General features: G+C 40.6%; 1 protein-coding gene across 1 annotated transcript in view; it reads left to right on the top strand.

Moving 5' to 3' along the window:
* The window catches only part of STEAP2 (STEAP2 metalloreductase), a 32,463-nt gene extending 7,967 nt beyond the window's left edge, over nucleotides 1-24,496 (top strand). Inside the window, exons 2-5 of the mRNA XM_075558452.1 lie at nucleotides 8,267-8,795; nucleotides 11,985-12,512; nucleotides 16,878-17,042; nucleotides 19,463-24,496. Of these exons, the coding sequence (XP_075414567.1) occupies nucleotides 8,304-8,795; nucleotides 11,985-12,512; nucleotides 16,878-17,042; nucleotides 19,463-19,750 (1,473 nt within the window). The 5' untranslated portion in view covers nucleotides 8,267-8,303 and the 3' untranslated portion in view covers nucleotides 19,751-24,496. The remainder of the gene's footprint in view (nucleotides 1-8,266; nucleotides 8,796-11,984; nucleotides 12,513-16,877; nucleotides 17,043-19,462) is intronic.
* Nucleotides 24,497-24,820: the final 324 nt, after the last annotated feature.

The following is a 24,820-nucleotide window of genomic DNA, read 5'->3' as shown; positions in this document are numbered from 1 at the left end:
GCTTTCTATTCCCATAAAGTGTTACAGTCTCAAAATGGGTACGTAAGCAAATGTGGTGAAGAAAGCTGATGGTGCCCAGCTATTTAAAGATATAACCCCTGGGGTCTTAAAGTCTTGAAGTTAAACAAGCAACCATCAGGCAGGGAAGCAACAGAGCCCACATGGAAGAAGCACACCAGCCTATGTGATCATGAGGTGACGGGAAGAGGTATCAGTAATTCAAAAGCAAGCAACCAAATCGATGTGGATGTAGTGGAGACAAAACCCAACTGTAAGATAATTGGACAGTCGGAAGGGCCACACGGAAGGGATGATAAATCCAGGGTGCGATATAGCAGTGATATGACTATCCTTTAGTTCTCTAATATTTCTTTCCTTACAGTTATGGTTTTTATTTATTTTACCTCACTAATCATATTAGACTTGTGTATGTTCATTTGTATATTTAAATCAGGTACATGAAAGCCAGTATAAAATGGTTCACCGGGGCACAGGAAGAGAGGGGTGGGAGAGGAGAATGGGGAGCGGACAGCATTGATGGCTTCCTAACCCCACTCCATGGGATCGAACAGCAGAATTGTGTGTGCATGGAGGTATTGGATTATGAGATATGGTTTAAAAAAAAACCTATTACAGGAAAAAAATAAATACCTGGCGGGTAGGATGAGGAAGGGAGGGGGTAAAGGGGAGCTAATATCAAGGAGTTCAAGAAGAAAGCAATGGCTTTGAAATTGATCGTGGTATCAATTGTACAATACTGCTTGATGTGACAACTATAGAATGTTATGATATCTGTAAGACATCCCAATAAAATGATCAATAAAAATAATAAATAAATACATCAGATTTTAAAGACCTAATATGAAAAATATATAAATAATGCAAAGTATATTAATATTTAAACCACAATGTGTTTAATATATTGGATTCAGTGAACTATAGTATTAAAACTTCTCTCACCTGGGGAGAAAAAAAAAGGGTTACAGTCTCAGAAACGCACAGGGGCAGTTCTACTTTGTCCAATAGGGTTGCTATGAGTCAGAATGGACCCAATAGCAATGAGTGTTTGTGAGCTAGGTCTGCGGATTGACCTTGGTGACTTCCAGACTATGGTCTGAGTCAGAATCAAACTGATGGGACAAAAGGGACTTAAGCTAGAAAGCATCTGTAGTGTAGTCATCAACTTGGATTGAGGATGTTGCGTGTAAATTAGAAATCATTCTATAAATATTATACCAAATACACACACACACACATGCACGAGGTCCTTCAGAATGTGTGGAAAGTGGAATTAACAGGGAAGACTTGTTTGTTGGCTGAGGAGAGATGTTGCTGTGGACCAACAACTGTGACCTTACTGTTCACTCATCCTGACTTATGGTGACCTATTAACATTCTTAACAAACCTCCCTGTTTGGGGGGTCAGGGGGAGAAAAAGGAATTAAAATATAATGGAATTTTACCATGAACTCTTTGAAGCCGCATTTGGTATAGATACATACTGTATAGAAATCATTTGGGTAAAGGAACATTCTTTCTTCACTACTTCCCCTCTGATCTTCCAGAGTAACTCTGCACAGACCATAACTAACATCTAGTTCTTCATTATGTGCAATGTGAGCTTTTCCTGCTGTTGACCACAGGTGCATCCTCTGACCCTCCCCAGAGGGCAAATTCCGTAAGTTAAGCACCATGCCTTCCCTTGCCCTTTATCTCTTACGTACAAAGCTCACAGTGACCTGGATAAATTCATGTTGGGTCACGGATCACTACCGGGTAAACATTCATTTAGGTTATATATTTAATCTGTTAGGTAGCTAAAATCCTTAAATGTTTAGTTTGGAACTTACCTAAAACTGCCCTACATGTGGGTTTATATGTGCCATTTAATGTTAGTGTTGTTTTTGAAATTTTTACAAACCACTACTACTTTGTTGAGCTTCGATTCTTTATGCAGTGTTTGCACTGAAGTTCAAGAATGATCAAATACAAGAAGACTTATTTGAAGCTAGGTTGTGTCATTGTAAACTATACCATCTTAGAAAAAATTGTTTTAAAAAATCTCTGCTTTTGTGTTCTCTTCTTTAAAAAAGACATACTAATATCGTCTATACCTCGGCCATTTGAGAATTAAAGATAAAATTATATAAGAACATTCTGAATGATTAAACAGATCATAAGTATATGCTTACTATGTGCATGTTAGCAATTAAAAAAGTAGTCTCTCAGATTCATTAAAACTTTTTTGCTTTGTGATATTCTCTCGTGGATACTTAAAGTCCTACTGACGAGAAGCTCACATTTGTTAGCTTACATTGGTAGCCAAAGCCGCCTTATTCAAAGGTTCAGTTAGAACTTGCCATCCAAAACGCAACGTGAACAGGGCTCACTCAAACATACTACAACAGAGCCGCTCTTTAGCGTACACTGCAGCAGGCGGCCTCAAACTACGGCCCACCGAGGACATTTATCCGGCCCGCTGGGTGTTTTTGCCCCATTTGGGTTTTTTTGCTTCAAAATAAGATGTGTGCAGTGTGCATAGGAATTTGTTCATCATTTTTTTTAAAACTATACTCCAGCCCTCCAACGGGTCTGAGGGACAGTGAACTGGCCCCTGTTTGAAAAGTTTGAGGACCCCTGCCCTGGAGAGTGAAGGGCCCATAAAACCTAAGAAACCCACTGCTGTGAAGTCAGTTCTGACACAACGTGAACTAAAGGCTAGTTTCCTAGACTGTTCATCTTCGCCAGTGTCTTTCTCCCAGAAGCAGCTGTGGAGTTCAAACAGCCGATCTTTGCGTTAGCAGCCAAGCATAGACCACTGCACCTCCTAAAAGACAGGGCCCAGGATATTGCTGAATAGATCCTGGTGTATGTTCACATGTTCACATTTTGAATTTTAGAAGGAGTTTGAATTTTGTTTGTCAAATAAGTGAATTATTTTGGTTTTTTTAATTTGAAAAGCTCTTGATTATGGAGATGTTTACACTGAAAGAATTTTGTAATTCTTATTTGCTGGGAGATGCTATAATTTCTATTCAGGAGAACTCAGGACTGGGATGTTTTTGTAGGTGGGTCTGTTCACTTTCTTCACCCTTAGCTAACATCCGCAGTTGATGGGGGGTAAGATGGTCATTTCACCCTTCATTTTTGAAGGAGGCGAACATTGATTGAGAGCCTTTGGGTTCTTTTAATGGCTCCTTCTACCCTAGATAAGGGAGCTGTGTCCACGAGAGTGGGGACAGTTCTGTCACACGTCCCCTCCAGCTCCTAACCCCCACCTCGTCCGGCAGGGCACCTGCCTGGCAGCACTCCAAGGGCAAAGCAGACACTTGTCATCCTTCTGTCCTGAAAGTGTCTTGTGAAGTGAAATGTATGTAATAGATTCTAAGACAACTGAGTTTTCTCCTATCTGAGGGGTGACTTGGACATTTAAGATCCCTGGGTAACACAAGGAGCAATGAAATGGTCCGAAGAAGGTTTAATATATTCATGTGAATGTGTGACCATTTCCATGTGCCTCATCTTACATAATGAAAGGGGGGTACTTTTGTTACCCCTTGCTGTTGAGTTGATTCCTACTCACAGCAACCGCGTGTGTGTTTAGAACGGAAGTCCTCCATAGGATTGACTGGTATAGTCTGTATAGAAGCAAATGGCCACGCTTTTCTTCCACGGTGCCACGGGGTTGGTCCAAGCCACCAACCTTTAGGAGAGTAGTTGAGTACAGAATATTTGTGTTAGCCAAGTACCTTAGACCAAAGTAAGAGCAACAACAAACCCACTGCTGTCCAGTCATTTCACCACATAGCAACCCTATACAGCAGGGCAGCTAGCACTGCCCCATTGAGCTTCATCTTCACACGGCAGTGTCTCCACTTCCTCACCTGAAAAGTGAGAGGGCAAAGTAGTAGCATCTCTCTTACAGGATGGCTGTGGGAATTTAATCAGTTAATAAATGTGAAGCGAAGCCAGACCATAGTATTCACTCTAGATGTATGAGCTATTAATACTGTAGCTAATTATTATTTTCTAAAACAATTAAGTTTCTAAATAGTACTATCTTTCCAAAAATTAATTTACTGATATACTAATGAGTCATTGAATGTGACCTATTTCAAGGGTGATACTCAAAACTTCCTGGCTCCAATAATTTCAACCTTTATTTAGTAAAAAAAAAAACAAAAACTTCCAGAGCATGGTGTTTGGAAACTTCAACCTGTGCCTGGAAAATTCATTACATCCTCTGGAGCATCAAAGAAGTTGTGTAATGAGGGTGGAAGGGAAAATTATTTTTTCATTCCCAACAGCCACACTGATTCATAGCAACCTGATTTTGTGGTCTTATGCAACTTATGACAAATTCAAAACTAAAAGAAAGTCAGATATTAATCATGGACATGAAGAGCCCTTGTAGTCTAAAGGGTTACAAATCAAGTTGCTAGTCTCAAGGTCAGCAGTTTCAAACCAGCTGTTCCATGTGAGAAAGTTGAGGATTTTTGCTCCCTTAGAATTTTAGCATTGGAAACCACAGGGCAGTTCTACTCTGTCCTACAGGGTCACTATGAGTTGGATTCACCTCAATAGCAGGGAGTTTGATTTTTGGTTGGAGTCATTTACATAGAAAATAATTTGAAATATTTTTACAGAAAGAACAATTGTTTCACATTCTATACAAGCAATGAGTAAAAGGAGGAGAAAGAGATTTCATAAGCGTTAAACAATTTAAGGCTATAAATATGCTAGTCCCCTTCAACACTGGGCAAGCTATCTTGGTCAATCATAAGTTATAGATACAGGGTAAATGATAGAAATGAGTGACATTTAATTAAACCATTCGTCTATTTTGATACCTATATTAAAAATATGTTTAACCTTTTTTTGAGGGGCTCATTTGTCGTTAGCTGGTAGACCTTTATTTCACAAAAATGACTCAACCACTGAATTTGTGAGGCATACAGTATAGTTTATCTCTACACCAAAATTGTCTTTAGACTGTTTTATTTTAAAATATTACTTTGCTCTTTATACTTTTTATAGTTAGTGCTTTATCAAAGTATGGTCCTCCTCACGGCCTCGTCCAGCATTTATGATTTGCTCTCTCTGATCTGCTGAGAAGCTGGGTGTGTTAGACCAGGTGAACTACAGAAACATATCCAGGGACACGCATATGTGTAAGAGAACTTTATATCAAAGTCCAGATCAGGTCCCTAAGTCCAATATTAGCCCATATGCTGATACTAGCCCACACATTCCTCTTCAGGCTCACACAGCACATGCAAGCAATGATGCTGAATGCAGGAAGATCACAGGCCAGTGGGTGGAAAGTCTTGTGAATCCAGTTGCAGTGGAAGCATGTCAGTGCTGGCGCGGGTCTCCACATGGCTCCTCCACCTCCCTGAGTGTGTCTCCTCAACCGGAAGGCTAAACAGAGAGAGAGTGGCCCTCCTCTCAGGAGAAAGAAAGTTCCCAGAATCCTCATGAGAAGGTCACACCCAAAGGGAAGCACCAGCAGGCTGTGGCCTGATGGACAGGCTGGACTCCTCCCCTACACTCTATCGAGTTGACATGAAATTATGTAACTATAACACTGGGTAGTGATTAAAACTATTAAAATGTTCTGTTCATCACCACCATCTCCGTAGTTGCTGGCACGTCCTCCTGTCTGCAACAGGCATGCCACCAGCACTGGTTGAAACAACTGGATGAAAGGTGTTGCCATGTGAGAGCAAGATGTCACATCTGTGGTGAAGTGGCGAACGCCGTTGAGAAATTTGGAGGAATTGACGTTTTCGTGACTAATGCCAGTGTTCTTAGCTTAACGCGATGGAAACAGTGAGGTTGATGAATGTCAGTATCTGACGCCTACATCATCTACTCTTTCTTGGAAAAGAGCATGATTGCTTATTTCTGCGATCTCAGGCCTCCACTGAACCCAAATCCATTGTGCCTCAAACAGCACTATGCTTATCCTATTACTAAGCATGGTATGTCTGTGTGTACCTGGAAATGGCAAAAGAAATTATAGGTAACATTGGAGTCTAAGGCAGCCATACACACTGCTTCTCTGGATTTGATTGGAGAGTCTGGTATCGAAATCCAAGGTAGAAAAGTTGATATCTTGCAGATACTCCATGTTCCATTTCCAAAACGCTAAAATTTTACATTGGCAGTGAGAAAATTTTCTTAAAAGAAGAAATTAAAAAATTTGGACATCTATGCAATGAAACCAAGCCATCCATGGGTACCAGATTGCTTCTTAGATGAACTCCCAGATGAACTTGCCAAGAAAATATAATCACGTGGCACAGGTCCAGCATTCAAAGAAGGGAAGTAGGAGCCACACCAAAGTGAGGCTCTGGACATGTCAGTGAAGCATTTAGAACTGTCAGCGATGACACAGTTAAAGCCACGCAAGCAGACTGTCAGTTTCAACGCTCAGGGGAAGACAGTGGACCAGAGTCTGAGTTCTGTATCATTCTAGCAAGGGTGGGAAAACGATTTGGAGGACTGCTGAGTGAGCAGATGTGGTGATGAGTGTCTGCTGAAGATACCGTAAAACGGGTTTCTGGGAAAATACAACCAATGATGGCACTCAGGTCAGGAAAGCTAAAAATTAAAGGTAACGTGGCTGGAGATGCTACTGAGCCAGATGATGCCAGACTGAGAGGGGAGAAAAATGTCGATTGCTCATTCAATCAGCAAAAGCTCAGCTGTTCAAACTCTAAACTTTTTCCTTTCCTTTTGTGTTAAAGGACATATTCACTTTTGTCCTGTGAAAATGGAAATTCTCTGTCATGCTCGCCATTGTCATTAACTAGCATTCTAAGAAACTCAAAATAATATTTTGTGAGTTTTCCCCCTCAAAGCCTTAAATCTTTACATCATTTTTTCCCCAAGAAAGCTATAGTGAACAGTCAGTCTGGGTCAAAATATACGACGATCTCTTTTCATAGCTTCTCATGTAAAATGAGGCTAATCCAGTAGTTCTCAACCTGTGGGTCGCAGCCCCTTTGGGGGTTGAACAACCCTTTCACAGGGGTCGCCAGATTCAGAACAGTAGCAAAATTACAGTTAAGGAGTAGCAACAAAAATAATTTTATGGTTGGGGGGGGGATCACCACAACATGAGGAATTGTATGAAAGGGTCTCACCATTAGGAAGGTTGAGAACCAACCACTGGGCTAATCAGTTTTAAAATTTCAGTTTGGGATGGTGTACTAATGGGAATGTCAATGATATTTTGGATTTTTATACACTTGGAGGAAATATTCTGTGAGGTATTTTTCACAGAATCATAAACTGCTTAATAAGTACATGTGAATATTAAGTTTTTTTTAAAGAGTTCTAGGTGCAAATGCCATTCTCTTTCCACATGTGTTACTCAATGAGCCTCTACAGACTAGCCACACTCTTATGCCCAGGAAATTGTTACAAATGCAGATTCTTGCTTTGGCATCTAAATTTAAAATAACTTTTTAAAAATCCCTCTCTTTTTTATTTTTAATTGGTTATTTCCTAGCAGTGCTTCCCACAGTAGGCAATACTGCCCCTTGGGGATGCTAGCTAGAAGGATCCAGGGGTGCTGCAAAAGCAGATACCTACACTTTAACCTGAATTAGAGGCTGTAATACAAGACATGTTCATAGCCAAGGAAGTGCTGAATGAATTTTTTTTTCTGAAAAGGGTACAGTAGGACAAAAAAGTTTGAGAACCTATGAGCTATACAGAGACTTTGATGTGGTTGTTGAGAATCTACATAGCACAGACCAGTTGTAAACTTCCTACTTGTACAATTCAGTGACACTGATTACATTCTTCAAGTTGTGCAAACCTTCTCTCCTCGTCTTACCTAACTGCTTCTCCTTAACCTGAACTCACTGTCACTTCAGCATCCTATCTCTTCCATTGCTGCTGTCAGTTTGGCCTAAAAGATTACGGTGCTCAAGGCTAGTTTAAGCTAAATGAGTTAAGCTGAACTTGCTCCGTAAATTTACTAGTTAAGCTGAACTGTGGTTTGATATTAAAGGAGCCTGTAGGATCTGTGTTTGGTTTACCAGGTCCCGTAAGTGATCTGTGTGCACGGGCGAGCTTGCCAAGGCCTGCTGTGGTGCCCCATCTTTGTTTGATTTTTCCATCTCAACACCTAGCGGTTTAGCTTACTGTGCTTGCCAGAATCTCTGACCTCCGACAGACTTTTATAGCCTCTCAGAGTGTTTCCGTGCGTGGTAATCAGCAGTGGTTGAACATTTTCTTTTCTTCTCTCTAGGACACCAGTGCTTGGTGACCTTCGAAGAGGCCTCACCATGGAGTCCATCTCGGTGATGGGAAGCCCCAAGAGCCTGAGTGAAACGTTTTTGCCCAATGGCTTAAACGGCATCAAAGACGCAAGGAAGGTCACCGTGGGTGTAATCGGCAGTGGGGATTTTGCCAAATCCCTGACCATTCGGCTTATTCGATGTGGCTATCATGTGGTGATAGGGAGTAGAAATCCTAAGTTTGCTTCTGAATTTTTCCCTCACGTGGTCGATGTCACTCATCATGAAGATGCACTCACCAAAACCAACATAATCTTTGTGGCCATCCACAGAGAACATTACACCTCCCTGTGGGACCTGAGACACCTGCTGGTGGGGAAGATCCTGATCGATGTTAGCAATAACATGAGGGTAAACCAATACCCAGAGTCCAATGCCGAATATTTGGCCTCGTTGTTCCCAGATTCCTTGATTGTCAAAGGATTTAATGTTATCTCAGCTTGGGCGCTTCAGTTAGGACCTAAAGATGCCAGCCGACAGGTATGTGTGTGTGTGTGTGTGTTTATTTTAATCTTAGTTATATAATGCTTTGTAAAGAGCCAAACAATGGTCAGACAGTTGAATATCAGAGTCTGAAACTTTCCAAAGATGATTATTTTGAAAACTACAGGAAAGCCTGACGATTAAGGTTCTTACTTTGTAAGGGTGTATTTCTATTCCCAAATCCATAGGGAAAGCTGATAAAAGGACATGTCATTTCCTGTCATAACCTGTTATACTGCTGCGAATTACTTATTATGGTCCTCTAACCATCAAGAGCTCTGGTGACATAGTGGCTTATATGTTGGGTTGCTAACTACAATGTCAGTAGTTCAAATCCGCCAGTTGCTCCATTGGAGAAAGATGGGATTTTCTACTCCCATAAAGATTTCTAGTGTTGGAAACCCACATGGGCAGCTCTCCTCAGTCCTACAGAGTTGCTATAACTCAAACTTAAAGCCATCAAGTCGATTCTGACTCATAGCAACCCTGTAGAACAAAGTAGAATTATACCCTGTGGAATTCTGAGACTATAAATCTCTATAGTCGTAAATAATACAGTAGTAGAATAATACAACTAGGGTATATGAAACCCTACATAGAGATTGGTCTATTTTGCTATACGCTAGGCTTTGAATAATTCAGTGCAGAGGTAGGAACATGAGATCTCAGTGCCATCAAGAGAGAAGAACTAAGAGTGGATCATCACCTTGAAATTCCTGCACTGAACTGAGACACCAGAGATGGCAAGAGACAGCTGCAGAACCAGGAGACCGGTAGAAAATGGTGCAGGGGCCTCCCAGCTATGAGGCAGGAGGCTTGCTGACAAGAGTGGGGTGCCTTCCTGGTACTTCATCAGGGTTGCCAGCCCGTAGAGCTGAGCACTTTCAGGCAGAGGCTTACTTACAGAATGGGCATTTATTGGAAGACTTGAAGGAGCTTTGGAACCTTTGCCCGAGAAGGCCAGAGGCCACATGGTGGAGACCCTGGAGATCATAGAGAGCTGGGCTTGCAGGCATGCTGAGAGGACGCCATCCAGACTGAAGGGCTATAGCCTGCGTGTTTCTGATGCTGCATTATAACTTCTTCTTGTTGGTGATGATGGTGGGTGCTGTGGAGTCCGTTCTGACTCACAGCAACCTTATGCCATCCTCACAACTGCCACCATGTTAGAATCCATTGTCATTGCCACCGTGTCAAGTCATCTCATTGTTATGTCCCCATAATAAACTTCATAATAACTTGAATTTGGTCTGTGAGTTCTGTGTGGCCATTGCAATGAGTTATCAAACCCAGTAGAAAAGTGGGTAGTGTGTACCACGTGAGGGATGTTGATATCCGAGTTGGTTAAAAGGTTGGAAGGTGGAGGCAAGTGTAACCTCTGTCTTAGAGTAATTGGCCATGGGCCGACGCTGATGGTGATTCTCCTCCTCAGGAAGTTAGAGGAGGCCAGATTCCACCACCATCATCATTTTTACATCAGATAATTTTAAAAGAAGGTAAAGTTGCTAAATGAATAATGTGACACTCCATGCATTGTGTCTCCTTGCTTCCTCAAAAATAGAAACAGAAGCCCCTATCCTCCCTGGCCACTTCTGTCCGACCTTCCCTTTTGCTTCCCCAGATGGACCCCTTCCTCTTCCATCCTTCTCTTGTCACTTCCTTGCACCTACTGAATAACAGAATCTTCCACCTCTGTTGGAAACTGTGTTAGTTATCCTCAATAAACATGCGTTAGAAGTACCTTTCTATTTTACATAGATTGAATAATCATAGAATTTTAAATTGTAAAATTTCACTTTAAGTGTAGGTTTTAATCTGTGTGGGAAAGTAGAAATGGGCTGGATTTCTTTGGTGTTCTTTAGCATGAGCATCTGGGTAGTGCTTTATTTAGTGCACCTGGAGATTAAAGCAAATGCTGAGCCTGTTGAGACTGTGATAGAATGAAAATCTTGATAAGTAAACACAATAAGTAGAGCACTTCAGCTGTCTGTTACGATGTGGCCCTGCCTTTATAATTAAGCATGAAGGTAAGTGCTTTTATTGTTTTTGTAAAATGTTTTATTAGATGCTTTAAGCATTAATTTAGATACTAATTTATTACGCAAGTTCTAAGAGTGTAATTGTATAACAGTGTCATGATAACCATTCACTTCCAAGTACGTAAAAGAATACGTACATTCTAATTCTCTCGAAGATATTTCTGGATCCCTTTCTCTCTTTTTTTCATATCTAGCGAAGTTTGCATGTTACAGCTATGACCTGTGAAATGTAGCTGATTTAATCCTTTACTTTTACTTGTAATCGTTTGGACTTTTAAAACATAAAAAGCATTGTGAAACAGTTTATACATATAAAGTCACAGGAATAGTTCCAGTCTTGTTGTATCGTCCTTGTGCCCTTAATGACTTACACTTTTAGGTTTATTATTGGCGCTGACTTCATGGTCCTTAACAACAGGATAACACTTTACAATTTATAGACCAACTGCTTTGCAGTTAAATTTAAGCCTTAGAATATATTTTTTTCTCCACTAGGTATATTGTCATCATTTTAAAAATGGAAGAAGTATACTGACCAATAAAATACATAATTTACTAAATTCCATAGTAAAATACATAGTATAATTTAAAAGACAAAAAACAAACCCACTGCCATTGAGTAGAAAGAGTGCTACTTAGAACCAATCCGCTAGGCAGAATCACCACTGCCCTGGAACCAGTGGGGGACAGCCGGCCAGCCGTGTTCCTGCCTTGTTCCCTCGGGAGTCCTTGGAGAGGTGAGGGGAAGGGTGAGGCAGAGTAGCCGCTGCTCAGGCACCACCTGGCCCTGCACAACTGCAGGAGAGGCCTTCCTTGGTCACTGCCCCCGGGGCCTAGGAAAGTATGCCTTCTTTCTTACCACCTGCCCCCCCTGAGGAGCCACCCCCAACCGCAGGTTCTGCCTAGCTTGCTCTGCCTGTTATTTTCATGTCATAGGTAGCAAGGATTTTGTTATTTGTGTGACACTATTTCACCTGATCATGAATAGAGTAATACATCAATCAAGGCTTTATTTGATACCTGAACCTTAATCTCTTCCATCATTCAGTCCTCACCATCGATGCCCCTGAGATGACGGTGGAAGGTGGCGGCCTTAGCACTTTTATAAACCGCAGTAGTAATGACGAGTCTCTCCTTTTTCCTGCAGGTGTATATTTGCAGCAACAACATTCAAGCTCGGCAACAGGTTATTGAGCTTGCTCGCCAGTTGAATTTTGTTCCCATCGACTTGGGATCGCTGTCATCTGCTAAGGAGATTGAGAATTTACCCCTGCGACTGTTTACTCTCTGGAGAGGGCCCGTGGTGGTCGCCATCAGCCTAGCCACGTTTTTCTTCCTTTATTCCTTTGTCAGGGACGTGGTGCATCCCTATGCGAGAAACCAGCAGAGTGACTTTTACAAGATTCCCATTGAGATTGTGAATAAGACCTTGCCCATAGTTGCCATTACTTTGCTCTCCCTGGTCTACCTAGCAGGTCTCCTGGCCGCCGCGTATCAGCTTTACTATGGCACCAAGTATAGGAGATTTCCACCATGGTTGGAGACCTGGCTACAGTGTAGAAAACAGCTGGGATTGCTCAGTTTCTTCTTCGCCGCCGTCCATGTTGTCTACAGCCTCTGCTTACCAATGAGAAGGTCAGAGAGATACTTGTTTCTCAACATGGCTTATCAGCAGGTATGGAATGTGCTTGTATAATGACTGATGCATAACACACAAGGTTTAAAATAATGTCACGTTTGCCTGCGTTGTAACAGGAAATTCTTTCTGGTATATTGAAGGAGGGGGAAGAATTGTTCTTAAACATATGTCTTTACATAGGGATTTAGTAAATTATGAAATATGAAAGCTGTCACTTCTGTCTTTTCAGAATAAACACAAAGGCCTATAGTAAGGAGGTTTTCTTTTTTAATTTTAGGATCGTAATAATGTCTTTCCATCATTAAGCCATTAAATATTTTATTATCATTATCCAGGTCCCACAAAACAATAACAATTTTGGGCAAGCATATCAATAAAATCGTTGTTGTTAACCACTGCCAACTTTGTTCCGACTCATAGCGACCCTGTGTACAACAGAAGGAAGCATTGCCTGGTCCTGCTTCACCTACCTCCCAATTGTTCTTGTGTTTGAGCCCATTGTTGCAGTCCCTGTGTCCGTCCATCTTGGGAATGGTCGTCCTCTTTGTCACGGCCCCTCTATTTTATCAAGCATGATTTCCTTTCCAGGGACTGGTCTCTCCTTGTAACATGTCCAAAGTACATGAGATGAAGGCATTGCCATCCTTGCTTCTAAGGAGCATTCTGGTTGCGCTTCTTCTAAAGTGGACCTGTTCATTTGGTAACCGTCCATGGTACTTTGAACATTCTTTGCCAGCACCACAACTCAGTGCGTCGATTCCTCTTAGTCTTCCTTGTTCACTGTCCAACCTTCACATGCATGTGATGCAATTGAAAATGCCATGGCTTGTGTCGGGCGCACTAGTCCTCAAAGTCATGTCGGTTGCTTTTCAAGGATGGTCTTGTGCAGCAGGTTTACCCAATGCGATGCATCTTTTTTTTTTTAAACAATTTATTAGGGGCTCATACAAATCTTATCACAGTCCATACATATACATACATCAATTGTATAAAGCACATCCATACATTCCCTGCCCCAATCATTCTCAAAGCATTTGCTCTCCAGCGATGCATCTTTTGATCTCTTGACGGCTGCTTCCTGGAGCATTGATTGTAGGTCCAAGCAAGACAGATCCTTGACACCTGCAAGCTTGTCTCCAGTTACCATAATGTTGCCTGTTGGTCCAAGTGTAAGGATTTGTTCCCTTTCCATTAAGTTATAATCTCTACGGAAGGGCGCAGTCTTCGAGCTTCATCAGCAAGTGCTCCAACGCTCACTTTCAGAAAGCAGAGTTCTGTCATTTGCATATCAAGGAACCTGGGAAGCTTAAAGCAGAGTGAACCGAGACGGGGAGAAAAGGCGCACAATACCCCTCTTCTGGCTGTGTCTGTAGATAGCAGAGACTCGACCAGTGCTTCTCCACCTTCCTAATGCCGTGACCCTTTCATACACTTCCTCACCTTGTGCCCCCCAACCATAAAATTATTTCCCTTTTTTTTCTTCTTATATAAAATTATTTTCATTGCTGCTTCATAACTAATTTTGCTACTGTTAAGAATCAGGCAACCCCTGCGAAAGGGTTGTTCGACCCCAAAGGGGTCGCGACCCACAGGTGGTGAGCCGCTGCTCTACACAGTTCGACTTCGACTGTGAGTCTTCTTAAAGTATGAAGACAGAGACCTTTGTACTAAAGAGTAGAGCAGGCCTTCGTGGGACTCCCTTTTATATTTGCAGCCTGCTGGCAGCTGGTCCTCCCAGCCTCTCGCCCTGTTCTACTCTTTCTTTCTGTCTGCCCTTCAATAGCAATGGCCTCCTTCTAGTACATGGTATGTTTTCCTCGTTCATTCTGTACCTTCGTGGCTGGCTCCTTCTGTCAGGATGTAAGGTCCGTGAGTAGCGAGGTGGTGCTGGTCTGCTCTGTTCACTGATGTGTGCCCAGTGCTTAGAGCAGCAGGGTCTGGCACAGCGTGAGCGTGCAAAAGACTATTTAGGGATGCGGAGCTAACAACACTGAGGACCAGAACGAAGAAAATACTTTGAAATTGCCTGTGGTGATGGTTGCACAACTCTGCTGAGTGGACTGTTCGATTGCATTGTGTGTGAATTATATGCCAATACGACTAATTTTAAACAATTCAGCAGTAACTACATTGTAAAATTTTTCTCACCCCAAAGAGAAACTCTGTACCCATGGGGTAATACGTTCTCTTTCCTCCTTCCCCAACCTACTAGCAACCTTCAATTGACTTTACGGCTCTATGAATTTTCCTACTCTAGGTACTTCATCTAAGAGGAATCACAAAGTATATGTTCTTTTGTGTCTGGCTTATTTTACTTAACATTTCCAAGATTCATTTCTGTTAGAGCAAATATCAGACTTGCCTCTAGGTGCCTGGATAGTAAGTACTCCATTGTATATAAATATATATATATACATATATATATACTGCATTTTATTTATCCATTCATCTGTTGATGTACACTCGAGTTGCTTCTACTTTTTGGCTATTATGAATAATGCTGCAGTGAACATTGCTTTGTAATATTTGTTAAAGTATCTGTGTAATGACTGAATGAACTGGGAGAGCAGGTCGCTCCAGGTTGTAGTTCCTGGGTATGCCAAGAAAAGGAAAACAACTCACTGCCATCGATTCTATGCCGATTTATTGTGACCCCATAGGACAGGGTAGATATCCCCTGTGTGTTTCCGAGATTGTAACTCTTGACAGGAGTAAAAAGCTTTAGTTTTCTCCCTCGGAGCAGCTGGTGGTTTCGAACTGCTGACCTTACCGATTACAGCCAAATGCATAACCACTCCACCTCCAGGGCTCCCTGATGTGCCAAACGAAGCTGCTTAGAATAAATGAGAAGGTTGGAAGATGCTCTTTCCACGGAGATGGGCCCTGTGGTCTCTTTCCTCAAACTTTTAAATACATTTGGTTGACTGAAAATGGACAAAGTTAAGCTGGTATTCAGTTGGAAAACTTTTTTTTCCTATGAATAGATACTTATTTAAATCAAAGTGTTAGCCCAAGGAGGTCCACTGTCGACGTGCATTCTGATTTTGTGTATAAATTCAAAATTCTAAAAGTTGTCCCTATGCAGAATACTGTAAATTCAGAGAAAATCAAGTCCTGACTCCGTGTGTGTGTGTGTGTGTGTGTGTGTGTGTGCATTTTCAGTGTGAGGGAAGACATTTGGGCAAGTATATTACAAATGAGGCAATTGGACCTCCAGAAAAATGTCTTAATAATGAGTCATTTCAGTTCAAAATGGGTAAATATTTTCGCTTTGTCAAGCTTTGTCCTCAGACAACTCACATCTTCCTGAGAATGAAAGAGAACCCACATAAAAGTACAAGTCGTCTAGAGATTTCCCTGCCTGGTTTCTAACTTGACCTAAACCCCAAATGTACCAAGTTACACAATCAAGTGTAAAACGACAACTAGAACTAGCTCAGAATTAAGTGTGATTGTCCACTCCTCTTCCACATCATCCCGAAGCCCACTCTCTTCAGCTTCGTTCTCATGGCTTTGTGACTCCGGACTCTGTAACCTAAGATGTTCTTCATGTAAGATGACGTCTGTTTGTAATTCTCACATGTGCTTCAAAGGAGGAGAGAGGCTCAGTCACCTTTTTGCTTGACTCTCTCTCCCTTTCCCTGACACCGAAGCAGTATCATCCATTGTGTTTTACCACTTAGGTTTGCGGAAGGCTGCCTCGAACAGTGAAAGCCCCAAATCCACTGGCAGAATCTCCACTTGGGTTAAGCTTCCATTGAATTCCTTCAGACCATGAACTGAGACTGTGAACAGTCTTGCGCTCAGGCAAGGCGCATTAGAAAGTGGATTACTGCCACTCCTAAATTGCCCAGGGCGGGCAGCCTCCCTGAGGGGCTTACCTGGGTGTGTTCTTGATGGGGATTGGGGAAGAGGGGTGGAATTCTCCCGAGTCATGTTTGACAGCCTGGTCAAAGGGCCTACGCCCTTCTGGGTAGCATAATATATGTGTCCCAATCATGGTCCCATTCCTAATTCTGTAGTCCAGCCGGCAACTGTGATGTATTGATATGTCACACTCCCATGTCCTGTTTAAGCTATGGGTTCTCCAAAAACCCTTGGATGCTGTTAGGGCCCCGAACTAATGGGATCCCACTTCTGGATGGTCCATCTTGTGCTTGCTGCCTTTGCCCTGATTTAGACTTAATACATGTTCTCCCTCATATATTTGAGATGGGGGTCTCTTTTGTATCCTAAAACAAATGACAGGGTCTCTGGACCAGCTGGTTGAATTTAATCAGTACAACTTAAATATGTCCACATATGTCTTGGTTCTTAAGGCCGGTGTGAACTCAGTACTTCTGTACTACATCAGTTAATGCCTTCACAAATAAATGAACTTCACACTTGCTTTCTTGTCAGGTTCATGCAAATATTGAAAACTCTTGGAACGAAGAAGAAGTCTGGAGAATTGAAATGTATATCTCCTTTGGAATAATGAGCCTCGGTTTACTTTCCCTGCTGGCGGTCACCTCTATCCCATCCGTGAGCAATGCTTTAAACTGGAGGGAATTCAGTTTCATTCAGGTAGGTGGGATTTTGTTGTTTATTTGGGGAGGGATTTGATAGCATAGAAATTAACTGATTTTATAGATACCCCCAAATAAAGGACCTTTCTTAACTGCAAGGGGAAGGCTAAAGTCCCCAGGTAGAATAGAGCGCTTTCTCTCCGCTACTAAATGAAAACATGGCTGTTCCAATCTGCCCAGTAGCCCTGAGGAAGAAAGGCTTGGAAATGAGTTGAGCCTAAAAATCCTACAATTGTACCCTGAAATAGCCTTGGGTCAGCAGGAGTCCGAACTGACTCAACGGCACGAGGTTCGTGTATCTGCTGCTACCTTGGGAAGCCCATATCCCGGGAACCCAGTTTCAGATGACTGGTCCAGTCAGTGGACGCCCAGGCTGCAAGTCCAGGAGGACTTTGATAACACTGCCAGTAAAGAGAAAGGTTAATTTAAAATTAAATGAAAGTAGGGCAGGGGTGAGCCTAGGTAAAATTTAATGTTGAAAGTCGATTTGTTTATTAGATGAAAAAATAGTTTGAATATATTTTGAGTTATCTTGATTTATGCAGTGGGGGGAATCTCATTTGAAGTTAAGGAGTAAGAAGTTCAGGCTGAATATTTTACAAGAAACATGAGCAACACAAACATACACACAAACACAATCAGTGACAAGCCCAGTAACTACGTCAATGGATTACGTCAACAGCCAGGCTTCCATCTTTTTAGTGTATGTATTGTACTTCAGAGTGTCTGTAAAGAGGCTTCAAAACACCATCCTGTTCTTTAATAAGCTCAACATTTTCTTCCAGTAATAATAAAGGTGTATTTTCATAAATATGTAATTCAAGCCTAGACTACGACATATCACAAACTCTGTAATGGTTGTATCTAAAGGGGGTAGAAGTATCCACACACACACACTTGCAGATGCTGTCCTTTGGCGGTGCAGTACGTTTTGTTTCTATTTGCCTATTCGCTTCAGAGGTTTTTTTGCAAATGTCTCACTTAGAATAAGGACTGATCCCTCATCTAAATTCATTTTTTTGTTGAAGACAATGTGAATACTTTCCCAGTTGCTGTGTAATCACACCTGGAACGAACACTGATAAAGGTGTTATGGGTGCAAATTATCACCCATAAATTAAGAAGAATAGTTGCAAACAGAAGGATTTTTCCTGCTGGAAAGAAGACTTGACCCTGTCACAGGGAAGTTAGGCATGATGTCATCACACTGATGTCCTGGTACATCTTATACAATACAGTCCATTTCTCAAAGTAAAAGATTCTGTTCATGAGAATCGTGTAAACTACTTGAATACTTATGATGATGTCATTTAGTGTGGTCAGTAAAACCAGGCGTTTGAATTCATCTTTATATTCCGTATTCATTCTATACGCACTATCACCCACTGCCATTAAGTCCATTCAAACTTCTAACTACTCTACAGATCAGAGTAAGGCTGCTTATTAGGATTTCTAAGATTCAAAATCCTCGTGGGAGTAGGCAGTCACATCTTTCTTCCTCCGAGAGGCTAGTGAGTTTGAACATCCAGCCTTACAGTTAGTAACCCAATGCTTAAATCCCTAAGCCACAGGTTTACATGTGTTACCTATCGGCTTCTATCTGTGTATGTATAAATGTGTGTGTGTATATACACACAGGAAAACACTCCTTCACATTTCATTTTATTAAAAATGATTTTTTAATATACATACAACTGGTAGGAACATGAACAACCTTTCGAAAGAACAATTTGGCAGTTTGTGTCAACACAAGGCAGATGTTTTGACCAGTTATCACACTATTAAAAATCAGCCCTAAGAACATAAACTGGAACCTAGAATGGGGCTGCTTAAGTGGCATTATTTAGAGTTGCGGTGGTCAATACGAAGAAATGGTTGAATAACTGTATCATACATTCACTCAACAGAATAGTGAACAGCATTAAAGTCATGCTTTCAGAGTCGTTAATGGCCTGATGAAAAAGGGTTTTGATCTCTCACTCAAGTTCACTGCCATCAAGTCAATTCTGACTCCTTGTGACCCTAGGGGACTGAGTAGAACTGTCCCTGTGAGTTTCTGAGACTATAACTCCTTACAGAAATGGAAAACCTCATCTTCCTCCCACAGAGCTGCTGGTAGTTTTGAACTGCTAACCTGCGGTTAGCGGCCCAACATGTAACTACTATGCCACCAAGGTTACTCAGGTTCATGATCAGATATCCAACTATAAGCAGTGTCACCTTATTTGTATAACATAGTATAACTATATAAATGCATATGACATATGGAACAATGTTAAAATACCTTGATTGAGAACAAGGAATAGTTCAATAATTTAAGATAAAATAGTTATATCAAGATGCAAACGTGGTGTACCTGCTGGGTTGGTTTGTGAATTTGAATCATTTGTTTCTTTGTCTTCCTTCTCCCACCATTAGTCTACCCTGGGATACGTCGCTCTGCTCATAAGTACTTTCCATGTTTTAATTTATGGATGGAAACGAGCTTTTGAAGAAGAATACTACCGGTTCTATACACCACCAAATTTTGTTCTTGCTCTGGTTTTGCCTTCAATTGTAATTCTGGGTAAGATGATTTTACTCCTTCCTTGCATAAGCCGGAAGCTAAAAAGAATTAAGAAAGGCTGGGAGAAGAGCCAGTTTCCAGAAGAAGGTGTTGGAGGAGCGACCCCTCATCTCTCCCCTGAGAGAGTCACCGTAATGTGACGCTCAGTGGTGCTCACTGATGCTGCTCAGAGCTCTGCTTATGCTGTGATGCTTAGCGATGGGCGGTGAAGGCTTGTGTCGATGGGTGTCACATTGGCTGTGGGCTGAGACCTGTTAATGGAGGTCTTAACCAAATTAGTGGTAGATTTATTTTTTTGGCCAATATGAATTTTGGGAGCTAAACATACTGTTGAAATTTAGGTACATTTTGTTTTGTATAATCGTAACACTTGTTATTTGAACAAAACAAGATTTCATAATCAGGTCAATGTATTTCATTAGTAATATAAACGTACTTCATCGTGTTAAAAACCATTTGCAAACCAGAAGAATTTTAAGCTTTTAATATTGTTCAAAAAATATCATTCAAAGGATATGTTTTTTTCTTTTTCTGAAGCTTCAGGCAGGTTTTAATTGTTTTACAACTTAAGAACCAGAAATACATACTCATTTTTTAAGGGGCATGTTACATTAGCATCTAAGTAAGGATGCATGATAACATTCCTCTCTCATAAAATAGAAGATGAAGACCATCATTAATCATATGCGTCAATGTGACGCTGCACAAATGTAAAGGAGTTACTGATTGGTGATAGGAAACGTATACTGAAAATACATGGAAGGTTTCATTCTTAGTTTTGTTTCAGAACAGTTTAATATGTTGACCAGGTGAGGACTTAGTAATATATTCTGCCTCCAAAACGGATGTTTCTAGCATAGTACCAACCCTGGGATCTTAAAAGTATTCCTTTGTTAGAGGGAAAGTGTCTGTTTTACACACCAACAGTTGTCAGTGAACCCACGTGTTTGCACTGTAAGCCGTTGCTGCGCTCTAGTGTGCAATGGGAGAGTGTTTAGTGTGCCAAGCCCTGCTCGAAGCACTTTACTTGTCCTGTCCCATTCATACTTATGACAACCCTGTGAGGTAGGTAGTTCTTATCCTCATTGTACTTGGGAGGATACTGGGGTTCGAAAAGGACTTTGTCCAAGGTACTAGGACAAAGGTTAGTGCAAAGCTAACCTGGAGTTCCCATCCAGGGGCTGTGCTTTTAACCACTCGGCTCTACTGCCCCTGCTCCAGCCCCATGTGCTTTGCTCAAGATACCCGTCTCAGTAGGTGCCTTCTTGTATAAAGCCATTGACATTTTTTGATTGGGGCATAAACGCATTCTTGCTTGTTGGATAATCCACATTTAGCCATCTGGTCCTACCTGGAACGTGCCCCTTGAGATTAGAAGCAGACACAAGAAATCTCCCTTCTGCGGACTAACAGTCTTGAGCAGGAGGAGGGCCGGAACTCAGATAAGGCAGAAGGTCCTACAGAATCTTTTCAAAATTCCTGTCGGTTTGGTCGTTTTCTCTTCCTTAGATGTCCGCTGCCTGCTCAGCCATTCATTAGGGAGCAATCTGCAAGCATGGACGATATTAGGATAAGTGGTTAATTATAAATCTACTCCCGGAACATATAATCATGTGAATTATGCATAGCAATTTTTCTGTGCTGACATTCTACATTTAAATGCAGTTTGTTTAAAAAAAAACGTTGGCAAGAATGCTCCATTTGTTCTTACTCAAATAGCAAGTGGCAGGCTAGATTCAATTATATGCATTTCTCTTCTTACATTGATAATATATCTAAATTTACCCACTGACACATTGATGGATCCAGCTGACAAAATATAGAAGGACTTTATTTATGGGCTGCCTAGGGCATTGGTCAGGGACTCTGGAATCGCGCTCTTCTTGCCCTTGTGCTTTCTGGAGCTCTCCATTCCCTTCGTTTAGGTATATTCCTCCCTCTTAATGATCACCCACTAGTTCTTAGTAGGAATTCAGTTGGATGATAACTTTTAGGGGTTAAACACCTATAGAAATATTTACTACTTTAGTGCACAAGTGAAAACAGTACTTACTGATCCCTTAAATTTTACCTTCTCAAGGCCATCCTTTAGCTATGTTCTGTGAAAATACAATGGAATTGGTTTAAAAATATGATGTGTTTTGAAGTCTACTGTTGTATGTATATATTAAGTAGCCAGTAATATAGATAAGGAAATCACTATTGCAGATTAATGGAGCATTTGAAATATAAAATGGTGAACTTTTATGAAGGTGCGTAAAAAAATCATACTGTTGCTTCCAGTAGTAATATCTCCTTTTCAGGACTACAAATATTCAATAATTTCAAACTTTTGCCATAAATGTACTGTAGTCATTATTCGTTGACTTTGTGTTAGTTTACTTTGCTAATCTGATTACTCTTAATGGTTATTCTTAATAATCATTATTTTCCTGAGTCATATTCTGGCCTTAAAATTCTGTTGTTACAAATGAGGAAGTGGGTACGGGTGTTGGACTGTAGAGCAGTGGGGATTTGCTTCATGATCTATGTTTGGAGAAGTGCCCACGAGCATATTGTAAGGTTGTACAAAATATATTCAGTCATAATTCTATGCAAAAAAATCAAGTGATTTTTTTCTAAGAGGAAAATAACCATGGATTATATTGTGCTATTTAGCTTTTATGTGAAATTTTCATACCTCTTTTAAGAGCATTTGAAACCATACTTAATATTGAATACTATATATTAATGCTATCATATATTTTTTCAATACATACATAAGAAGTTAGCCCAGATTATCCACATGTGAGATTTTTTATTTCAGCATTAAAATATTTTAAATTAAAAATAAATTATATTTATAGGTATTTATTAAAGGCCATTATTTTGTGGTACACAAGGAAGTGACTTAGCACCAGTGTTAAACTACCTGATTAGTTTCTTATAAATCAGCATGACCTTGTCTTAATTAAGGGATTTTACTTTCCAAATTAAGTCTTTTGATAGTAATAATAATTTAAAGTCTATTCATATTACATTATAGCCCAGTTATGAAAGTTTTGGGTACGAAAAGACTTCAAGAGTATAATATATTCTTTTGTTGTTGTTCACTTCTTAGGCGATGTGATGAAACCTTAATTCTTTTTCATTGCCTTTTGCCATTAAACTATTTCATAATAAATGTACAAAGAAATTCTTCCCCCTCCCAAAATAAGAAGTTTAATTATAAAATTTAAGATTCTTATATGCTATTTTAAAAAAGAACCATAAATGTAATTCATAGCTATTTCTTTAGGTATACTGTAAGTGTTGAACTAATGATACCTGCACCAGACTACAAAATACATAGAACCTCCTGAAATGTCATGGTGACATTGTTCATACAACCTTGACTTAGAGCCATGCCACACGCAGTTTAATATACCTTAATCCATGTTAAGATTCATATCTGTGATATGTTGTGATGAAAGTGTGATGTTCTATTTTCAGTTGACCCTAAATCTCTAAAACGAGTTCTGGTATGTATATGTAATTAGCTCCGAGTGAGACTGTAATGTTTTCAGTGGAAACAGAATTTGTTTGTACCTTTGAACAGTGAGTTTTGTAAGTGAATAGTATTCACTTCTAAAGAAATTATAAAGTGCTTAGAATGCATAGGCTAAAGTTTCGTTCAGCCTCACACATGTGCACACTGAGAGGCTGTTAGCTTCCCTGCGTCCTCCTTGAAGCATCCTAGTTGAGGGCGGAACATACAGGTTTTCTCAGTGACTTCAAATCCTAAAAGCAGAAACTTTTTCATGATTTCCAAAATTGCCAGTTTCATGGGAGTATATTCTTAAGTTACGAAGATTTTCTTTAAAGGAGTTTCCCAGCTTTGTAGACCTTCATCTTGAACAGGTTCTGGAAGGGATCTCCCTGTTTCCCTTCCTTCTTTGAAAAGCTGCTGTCCCTTACATTCCCTCACTAGCCTTGTAGGCAAGCACATCCCTGAAACAGGGCTGGCCAGTGAGCTAGAAAGGGAAGCTTGTATGGCTCTCTGGAGTCCCTGGACAACGCAAACCATGAACTGAAAGTAAAGTTGATGGTTGAGTCTACCCATGAGTGTCAGAGAAAAACCCGATGATCCACTTCCATTGAGAAGCCCACGGGCTCAGTTCTCTGACACATGGGGGCATCAGCAGTCGGGGCTGGTTCCACAGTATGTGTGACTTCCTGGAAGTCTCCCTAACAGGAAAAAAAGCTTGTGTTCTTTATGGTCTTACCCCATCTTACTTCGGGAAATGTGGACAGGATGGCAGAGTGCCTAGCAACCGTTCCAGCAGGATCGAAGCCACCCCGTGAAGAAGGCACACCAGAGACCAGAAAGACGGACCGCATGGACTGCATTTTTCTCAGAGAGAAACACCATCATAGCCTCTGTTGATTTGACTTGCTTTGTTAATGAAGCCAAAACTAATCTTTTCTGTCTTTCAGTTCTCTGTCATGATACCGCCTAACACTGTTTGAATAAACTAGACTGCAATAATTCTAGACCTTTAAGACCTTTTAAAGGATCATGTGCAATTCATATTAGAAGTGATTTTTCATAGGTAATTGAGTTTACTCATCTTCTTGCCTTGATCTTTCATGAGATGCTTTTTTTGTGGGGGTGAGGGCGGGATGTTTGGACAAAAAGACTTTTGGAAAAGATCTGCTTGGAAAATAGTGCTTTCTTGATAACTTTGTAATTGATATTTGCTAAAACTCTGTCTCTAAAATACAGTTATCAAAGTATGTGCCATGTTTTTATACCATTCTCATAGATCTGCCTTATGAACATCTGAATAAAAAGTACTATATACTGCATTTTAACTTCTTTTTTTGAAATGGTTTGTACAAATAGACTTCTCTCTCTCGCTCGCTCTCCTTTTTATTTTGGTTTGGGAGGTTTCTGTTTTGTTTTTAAACAGTTTTATTGGCACTTCCTCCACGTATCTTACAGTTCAATGGGTCAAAAATATCAAGAAAGGTTGTTCAATAAATTTTAGAACATTTTCTTCTTCCTTGTACTCGTTGTTGTTAGTGTAATTACTTTTAATTGTGACACAAATATACACAACAAAACATTTTCCAAATCAACAACCTCTACACGTATAATTCATTGTCATTGATTACACTCTTCATGTGTGCAACCATTATTGATACCCTTTTCCAAATTATTCCTCCACAATTAACATACACTCAGTGCC

The sequence above is a fragment of the Tenrec ecaudatus genome, chromosome 9 (genome assembly GCF_050624435.1).
Source record: "Tenrec ecaudatus isolate mTenEca1 chromosome 9, mTenEca1.hap1, whole genome shotgun sequence".
In the NCBI taxonomy this organism is placed as follows: domain Eukaryota; kingdom Metazoa; phylum Chordata; class Mammalia; order Afrosoricida; family Tenrecidae; genus Tenrec; species Tenrec ecaudatus.
This window is presented reverse-complemented; position numbering and strand designations above follow the sequence as displayed.